Below are 8,345 nucleotides of genomic sequence, written 5' to 3'. Positions count from 1 at the left end.
GTCGCGCCCCATCCCCAACCCCCGCCCCCCCGGATTAAACGTGTGGGCTAAAATCAAAGTATTTTAAAGAGGCTCTTTAGTCTCATTCTATTAGAATATTGAAACAATAGACCCCCCTAAGAAATGAGATTTCCGGCCGGGCGGTGGTGGCGCACGCCTTTAATCCCAGCCTGGTCTACAGAGCTAGTTCCGGGACAGGCACCAAAGCCACAGAGAAACCCTGTCTCGAAAAACCAAAAAAAAAAAAAAAGAAAGAAAGAAAGAAAGAAAAAGAAATGAGATTTCCCCCAAGAATCTTATGGAGAAGTAAATCCTGGAAATGATTTTATGGTTCTAACCACTGTCCCAATCACCTTACACGATGAGACTCAATAATGGGCAGGTCCACACCCTGATCGCTGTTTAAATGCACGTATTTCAGTTATGCATATCCTTGGCTTGAATCTCATTTCAGGGCTCCAAAGACCCACTTGGGGTGGGGTGGGTGTCACTGGGGATCTTTGTGGCCACACTGAAAGACATTTCCGGCTTTTTTTGGTTCTTTTAACAGGATTTCTCTGTAGCTTTTAGAGCCTGTCCTGGAACTCACTCTGGCCCCACACTCACACCCACCTGCCTCCCCAGTGCTGGGATTAAATAGTGTCGGGACACAGGCTCATGGTTACCCAAGTTTAGAAACAAAATGACTTCATTTTGCTTGATTATTCTGATAAGCATTTTCACAACAAAATGCAAATATCTAGTGAAGGAAAGTTAATTTTATAATTCATCACTACTACATATAATTACACTCATGCTTTGAGTTCACTAATATTAGACGAATATCTGGACTTGGAAACGTTAACAAGCCAGAACTGCAGGGTACTTTCAACTATGACCACCTAAAAGTTGAAATAAAGAACAACAACAACAAAAAAACCCTATGGGCTGCTCTTCCAGAAGACCTGGGTTCAATTCCCACATGGCGCTCGAAATCCCGTGTCACTCCAGCTCCGGGAGAGCCCTCTTGTCTCCAAGGGCATCAGGCACGCACAAGCTGCACAGTCATACATGCAAGAAAACATCCACACACATAAATCAGAAAGGAAAAAAAAAAAGCCCCGTTGCCCTGGGAGAGGCCGGGCGTACGCGATAAACAGGCACATTTCCGCTTCGGCCCAACTGGCGCTAACAGTTCATTTCCACAAAGAACACGGATACAGAGCCTGTCGGCACATGGCTCTTTATAGTTTTCGGATCAAAAACGTTAGAGGAAGCGGGTATAGTCGGGGTGGACCCCAGAACCGAAGAAACCGCGGAAATCAAGCCCAGAGCCTGGTCTCAGGCTTGTTATTCCTTAATGTCCCGACCCCACAGGCGTCCCCGCGTCCCCTGACGCCCCTAGGCTCGCCCGGGGCTCGGCACTCTAGGTGCAGATTCCACAGCACGCGGCGCGGGCAGAGAAGCCAGCTTTTGTTTATTTTGGCCGCGCGCGCCCCGCGAGCGTCCGGGGGCGGAGACGCGCAGGCGGACGCCCCGCCCACTGTCCCCGGCCCCGGGCGGACGCAGAGCGCGGCGTCACAAAGCGCCGCCGGAACGCCGAGGCCCAGCCGCACCCGGCGCCGCGCGGCCTCGCAGGGTGGCGGGAGGACGCCTCCCCCTCGTTCGCCTCCTCTCGGCTGCCTCAGCCCCGCCTCGGCCGGGCTCGTCCTGCCTCCGAGTGGCAGGCGGCTCGGCGTCGCCGCAAAGCACCCCGGGAGAACGGGCTGGCGCCGGAAGGACGCGCGAGCGCGCGGCGGCGGCGAGGTGATAAAAGGGAGCGGGCCGGCGGAAGTGGGCGGTTCGTCGGCGCCGTGCTCTGTTGTTTGGGGTTCGGGCTGCCGGGAGGGGCGTTCTCGGGAGGTTCGCCGGTGCAGGCCGCGCTGACAGGGCCGCGCCCCGCCGCTCGGCCGCCCTTGGCTCGGTGCGCTTGCGCTCTCCTCGTCCCGCAGGCCCAACATGGCGCAGGACGTGGCCGAGTACCTGAGCCAGAACCCGCGAGTAGCCGCCTGGGCGGAGACGCTGCGCTGCGAGGGCGAGACGGACAAACACTGGCGCCACCGCCGGGAGTTCCTGCTCCGCAATGCCGGAGACCTGGTCCCCTCGACGCCCGGGGAAGCCGCGGCCGACGCGGAGAGCGGAAGCCGCCGTCGGCAGCTCCAGCAGCTCGTCTCCTTCTCTATGGCCTGGGCAAACCATGTCTTCCTGGGGTGCCGGTGAGTGAGGGAGCGGGAGGCAGCCGTTCCGGGCTGCCCGAGGGGCTCTGCCGGGGATCGGTGTCGCAGCGGAGGGCGGATCGGGAAGCGCGGGAAGTTGTGGCCCTGGCGGCCCTCGGAGGGCGTCCGCGGCAGCGCCGACCTCAGTGTTGGCGGGGGACCCCGGGGTGTGTGCAGCCGACGGTACCCTGGAGACCCCCGGTTTAGGGGGTTCGCCTCCCTAGCGCCGGAGGCATTTGTTTGTGGCATCTCGGGAAATAAAGTCGCACGGTTGGTGCGCTTTGATTGCAGCCAGGAACTGCAGTTTTCCGAGGGCCCGCACCTCGCACACTGCCAGTCGTTCCGCAAAAACACTCCTTGAAAGCGACTTTTTGCTTCTTTTTCAGGTACCCTCAAAAAGTTATGGATAAAATTCTTAGTATGGCTGAAGGCATCAAAGTGACAGATGCTCCAATCCATACCACACGAGATGAACTGGTTGCCAAGGTGAAGAAAAGAGGGATATCGAGTAGCAATGGTTAGCAGATCATAGATGTGAACATACATAGGAGTTTAGAAAATAAGCTTGATATAATTAGGAATTGCTGTCCTTACTAATTTTTAACAAGCCAGAGTTTGTATGATGTATTAATCTAGTTGACATGTTAAAGCTAAACTGTGTGTGTCTGTCTGTTTTCGGTGCTGAATTTGTTAGTTTCCTTTGACTGCTTTAGATTTTAAAGTCCAATGTCTGACGCTGTTAATTTAATATTAGAAATTAATCCTGTTAATACTGTAAGATATTAATGAAGTTTTTTCATGCTTTAAAAGAAGCTAGTCCTGAAATATTTTTATTTGTGCTTTTTATTTATTATTTTGGTTTTTCGAGGCAGGGTTTCACTGTGTAACAGCCCTGACTGTGTTGGAACTTGGCTCTGTAGACCAGACTGCCCTTGAACTCACAGAGACTCGCCTGCTTCTGCCTCAATGCGTGTGCCACCACTACTGCCCAGCTCCTCTTTGTGCTTTCTTTCTTTCTTAAACAATTTATCTAAGCTTATTTTATGTGCCTTGGTGTGAGGGTGTCAGATCACCTGGAACTGGGATTACAGACACTTGTGAGCTGTCGTGTGGGTGCTGGGAATTGAATCCAGGTTCTCTGGAAGAGCAGCTATTGCTCTCAACTAACTAGCCATCTCTCTGGCCCCCCTCTTTGTACTTTTTGGAGGGAAGGTTTCTCTTTGTAACAGCCCTAGCTATCCTGGAACTAGCTCTTGTAGAGCAGGCTGGCCTCAAATGCACAGAGATCCACCTGCCTCTGCCTCCCGAGTGCTGGGATTAAAGGCATATGCTGCCACCATCTGGCCTTTGTGCTTTCTTAATGAATGTTTCTTAATGAATTGACATCTGTGTGGGACTCCTAGTGAAATACTTGTGTTTTTCTTCTTTCTAGAAGGGATAGAAGAGCCATCCAAAAAACGAGTCATAGAAGGAAAAAACAATTCTTCCGTTGAGCGAGATCATGGAAAGAAATCTGCTAAAACAGATCGTTCGTCAGCTCATCAGGAAAACAGTTCGGCATCCACAGAGTCGTCCACCAAGTCAGAGAGTAGTGGGGCGTCAGCTAGGAGCAGCTCTGGTGTCTCTAATCAGAATAGCTCCACAAGTGAAGGAGATAGATCTGTATGCAGCCAAAGCAGCAGCAATTCCTCTCAGGTAACAACAGCAGGGGCTGGAAAAGCTTCTGACCCAGAAGCTGCAGATAAACATGGCTCAGCATCATTTGTTTCTTCGTTGTTGAAATCCAGTATGAATAGTCATGTGGGCCAGTCCACTGATTCCAGACAGCAGAGCGGATCACCTAAAAAGAGTGCTGTGGAAGGTTCTTCCGTCTCGGCTTCTCAGAGCAGCTCTGAGATCGAGGTGCCCTTGTTGGGTTCCTCTGGAAGTTCAGAAGTAGAGTTGCCATTACTGTCTAATAAGTCTAGTTCAGAGACAGCCTCAAGTGGGTTAACATCCAAAACTAATTCAGAGGCAAGTGTTTCACCTACAGTTTCTAAAAACAGTTCCTCGTCAGGCACCTCTCTACTAAATCCCAAGAGCAGTTCAACCAGTTCTTCACTGCTGACTTCCAAAAGCACTTCTCAGGTAGCTGCATCACTGTTAGCTTCCAAGAGCAGCTCCCAGAGCAGTGGCTCTATGGCTTCCAAAAGCACTTCCTTAGCAAGCGTGTCTCAGCTAGCTTCTAAGAGTAGCTCTCAGAGTAGCGCTTCACAGGTGCCTTCCAAAAGTGCCTCACAGTCCAGTGAGAGCTCAGTCAAATTCTCTTGTCGGAAGTTAACCAATGAAGATGTAAAGCAGAAGCAGCCTTTCTTCAATAGACTGTATAAAACAGTGGCGTGGAAGTTGGTAGCTGTTGGTGGCTTTAGCCCCAGCGTGAATCATGGAGAGCTGCTAAATGCAGCTATTGAAGCTCTGAAAGCAACACTGGATGTGTTTTTTGTCCCGTTGAAAGAACTGGCAGATCTGCCTCAAAATAAGAGCTCTCAAGAAAGTATTGTTTGTGAGTTGAGGTGTAAGTCGGTGTATTTGGGCACTGGCTGTGGAAAAAGCAAAGAAAATGCAAAGGCAGTTGCATCGAGAGAAGCACTGAAGTTATTTCTCAAGAAGAAAGTGGTGGTAAAGATATGTAAAAGGAAGTACAGAGGCAGTGAGGTAGAAGATCTAGTACTCCTTGATGAAGAGTCGAGACCTGTAAACTTGCCGCCCGCATTGAAACATCCTCAAGAATTACTGTAATGTCTCCAAGTCACCACTGCATCCAGTAGCTGGTGTTTGAAGAGAACTGGCTTTTATATGATATAAAACACTGGCTTTCACAGATTTTGTATTGCTTTTTTCCAGTTTTGCAGAAAATTTAAATTGTAGTTCTCTTCAGTAAAGTAGAAGTTGTAAATAATTTATGAATGGCAGTACATATTAAAGGGTGTACACTGACAGCATACCAATGTGCTGTTGTATTTGCTGAAGAAAATACCGTCTTCTATTTTTAATGATATATTAGGTACGATGTGTAGTTCTGTAGAACCTTAAATTTTTGTACTACTTCCAATTTGGTGGAAATGTATTAAGTTGTCTACCATGCTTTTTTTCCTCTAACTTGATTAAATCCCATCAAAGAAAAGGGGACCACAGTATTTGAATGTGTGAAAATCTGTAAGACAAGGTTTTAAGAATGTTACTCATAATGTTGAACATCTGTTAAAGAATAAAAGAATGGTTGCCTCAAACTATTTTCATGAGAAGTTGTAAACTTTTTTTTTAGATACAAAACAGTATAAAGTACTTATTGTTATTTTATTCTGATGTTTAAAATTCTCCATGATTTTGACTGCTGCTGATTCTTAAGCAGGTTAATTTATGTTTTGAGGTAAAATGCAATTTACACTTTCTTAAAACAAATGTGGGTTTCTATATTAAGCATATTTTGTGACTACTAATTATTAACAGATTGATTTGTTTAGATATTAAATGCTTTAAGCTATTTTACCTTTTGAAGAAGTTGTGTTTTTTCCCTCCGGCCCTGAAGTCCTAACCCAGCCTTGCCACTTGGTTTCTCACTACTATTCAAGGTAAACTACAACCAAGTAGTTTTCCTAGTGATACATATATTTTTATTGGTAGGGGAGTTAAAGCTTATATCTAGAACCAGGTGGGTTTTGTATTTGCAGATTTCAGAAGAATGTGGAGAAGACTAGAGAGCCATGGTCAGTTCTTTAATGATTGTACCCATGTGAATTGCATCTGTTGGTAATGAAGTAGATAGAATCTCGTTTGTGTCTTAGGTGGTTCCTAGGTAGCCTTTGGCTCTGTAGATGTTGTGCACTGAACAGTAATGGTGATAATATATAGAAAAGAAGAGGCATCTCTTATTCACTAGTTGTTTTGAACTTGGAGGGTTGAAAATAAGCACAATTTAAGTTTGTAAAAGTTATTTTGTAGTTTAGGAATAATAAGGATGCTTAGTTTCCTGTGCTTGAACTGAAATAATCAGGGATGTTTGTATTTTGCCAGATAACCTTTTAAAATTGTTTTTTGGGGATGGCTCATTGGATACTAGGGCAAAATCTATATTCTGTAAGTTGACTATCTTTATATATTGTGGAGAGCAATAACATAAGTAAATTGTAAAACCACCTTCAAGTTTCTTCTGTGCTGTATTTTGTGAACCAATGCTTACCAGAAAAGTGAGCCAGACATTAGAATAAATACATTTCTGAAATACATCTGATTAGATGATTTGGTGATTTTCTAAAATGGCATGTTTCAAGCAAGTTTATGAAGGCTATTGTACTGAAAGTCTTTTAAATTAGAGTAAACTTTGATGTGGGAGAGTCTGCTCTCATAGGCCTGTAATTCCAACTACTGAGGCTGAGTCAGGAAGAACTGAAGTTAAAGGCCTTGGAGCTTCACAGCAGTTTGTGGCTCTGTCTGAAAAAAGTAAAAAGATCTTGGGATATAAGTCCAGTGATCGAGCTGATATAGCACACACCTTTAATCCAAGCACTCGGGAGGCAGAGGCAGGTGACTAAGGCCAGCCTGGTGTACAGAGAGTACTAGGACAGTCAGGGCTACACAGAGAAACCTGCCTAGAAGCCCTCAACCCCAAAATGTAGGTGACAGAATGCCTATTTAGCATGCAAAGAGGCCCCAGATTGGATTTCCAGTATCTCCAAAATGCAAAACATGAATGAAAATGTGATATTTTCCTGGTTTTTGAGAAGGTATGTTATGTAGCCCTGGCTGGTCTTGAACTTACAAAGTATTTACAACACATGTATACTCGTAACAAAAATGTACGAGCTGTGGAGCTGGCTCAGTGAGTAGAACACTTGGTGCTTCCATGTAAACACTGGGTGGCAATGCAGGTCCATGTGTGATTGCAGCACTGGAATAGCAGAGATGGGATCCCAGGGAGCTGCAGGCTCAGTCAGAGACCCAGCCTCTGTAAGACGGAGAGCAATTTAGAAGGATGCTTGAGGTCAATTTGACTTAACATTTACACCTTAATGTGTAAACATACACGTGCAAAAAAGAAAATTCAAGGTCTCTGATTAAAATTTGTAGCTTCCCACTACAGCTGAACAAATTGCCAAGGACACAAATGATGGTTAAAATGCTAAGTTGCACTTTGTGTGGTCTTTAACAAAGACACCTGGGCTTAAATGTGGAATGACCTTGGGCATTTTACAGGGGGATGGGGTGGTAGTGGAACCTCTGAAAGATGGAACCTTACTGGAGGACATGCCTCATTAGAAGTGGGACTTTAGTGTCTTGACCACATTTTCTTTGAGATGGAATCTTAACTGTAACACTAAGTGACTTGGAATTATATAGATATAGATAGGGGGCTGGAGAGATGGCTCAGTGATTAAGAGTACTGCCTGCTCTTCCAGAGGTCCTGAGTTTTATTCCCGGCAACCACATGGTGGCTCACAACCATCTGTAATGAGGTCTGGTGCCCTCTTGTGGCCTGCAGACATCCAGACAGACAGAATATAGTATACATAATATTTTTTTAAAAAAAGATATATCAGGCTGGCTTCTCATGTCCTGTTTCTTCCTGGTTAGATAGATGTGACCTGCTGGCCCGTGCCCTTGCCACTATGCCTTCCCTGCCTAGATGGGTATGTCCCATTGAGCTGTAGGCCAACAAAAGCACTACAGTATTTGGTCATGGCACTGAGAAAGGTAGCCGATATTACACAAATTTAGAATTACATTGCAAAGATCCTAAAAAAGTAAGATGGTAGCACATTTCACTCCAGATTATGTACTTTTACAATAATTACTTTTGCAGTTTCCTTCTGTCTGAAAATAATTTATGAATGACTTTGTTGTTGAAGTTAAGAAGGTGTCTTACATATCATTAGTTTGGGTGGTTTGCAAATGGCTGAAGATGTCATCATTGGGAAAGCTGTGACACACCCGCCGAGTCGTGCCACCTTGAGTACCCATCCAAGTTGTGCTCTGTTGCAAGTTCTTTAAAGATTGATATTATGTATATAGTGTTCTGCCTGCATGTGTCCCTGCAGGCCAGAAGATGGCACTGGATTTTAAGACAGATGGTTG

At 46.0% G+C, this 8,345-nt stretch overlaps 1 protein-coding gene across 2 annotated transcripts; it reads left to right on the top strand.

Moving 5' to 3' along the window:
* The first annotated feature begins 1,776 nt into the window (after positions 1-1,776).
* On the top strand, positions 1,777-5,307 carry LOC121462384 (CDKN2A interacting protein). 2 transcript variants are annotated; one of them, XM_041673938.1, is made up of 3 exons: positions 1,777-2,234; positions 2,621-2,720; positions 3,667-3,797. In XM_041673938.1, the coding sequence occupies exons 1-3, from the start codon at positions 1,978-1,980 to the stop codon at positions 3,673-3,675; spliced, it is 366 nt and encodes a 121-aa protein (XP_041529872.1). In that variant the 5' UTR covers positions 1,777-1,977; the 3' UTR covers positions 3,676-3,797. The 2 variants fall into 2 exon arrangements, with proteins under 2 accessions (XP_041529872.1, XP_041529871.1); XM_041673937.1 differs by having other exon boundaries at positions 1,809-2,234; positions 2,621-2,751; positions 3,667-5,307.
* Positions 5,308-8,345: the final 3,038 nt, after the last annotated feature.

This window comes from Microtus oregoni, unplaced genomic scaffold (genome assembly GCF_018167655.1).
Source record: "Microtus oregoni isolate MIOR12 unplaced genomic scaffold, Mior012 000024F_ref0000369, whole genome shotgun sequence".
Taxonomy (NCBI): Eukaryota; Metazoa; Chordata; class Mammalia; order Rodentia; family Cricetidae; genus Microtus; species Microtus oregoni.
Note: the sequence above shows the minus strand (reverse complement) of the source record. Positions and strands in the feature narration are given on the sequence as shown.

Bases quoted from the DNA above. Each gene is read 5' to 3' on its own strand.
- LOC121462384 (XM_041673937.1), top strand. From the start codon at position 1,978: ATGGCGCAGGACGTGGCCGAGTACCTGAGCCAGAACCCGCGAGTAGCC. The intron at 2,235-2,620 runs GTGAGTGAGGGA...CTTCTTTTTCAG, and splicing joins CATGTCTTCCTGGGGTGCCG to GTACCCTCAAAAAGTTATGG. The intron at 2,752-3,666 runs GTTAGCAGATCA...TCTTCTTTCTAG, and splicing joins AGGGATATCGAGTAGCAATG to AAGGGATAGAAGAGCCATCC.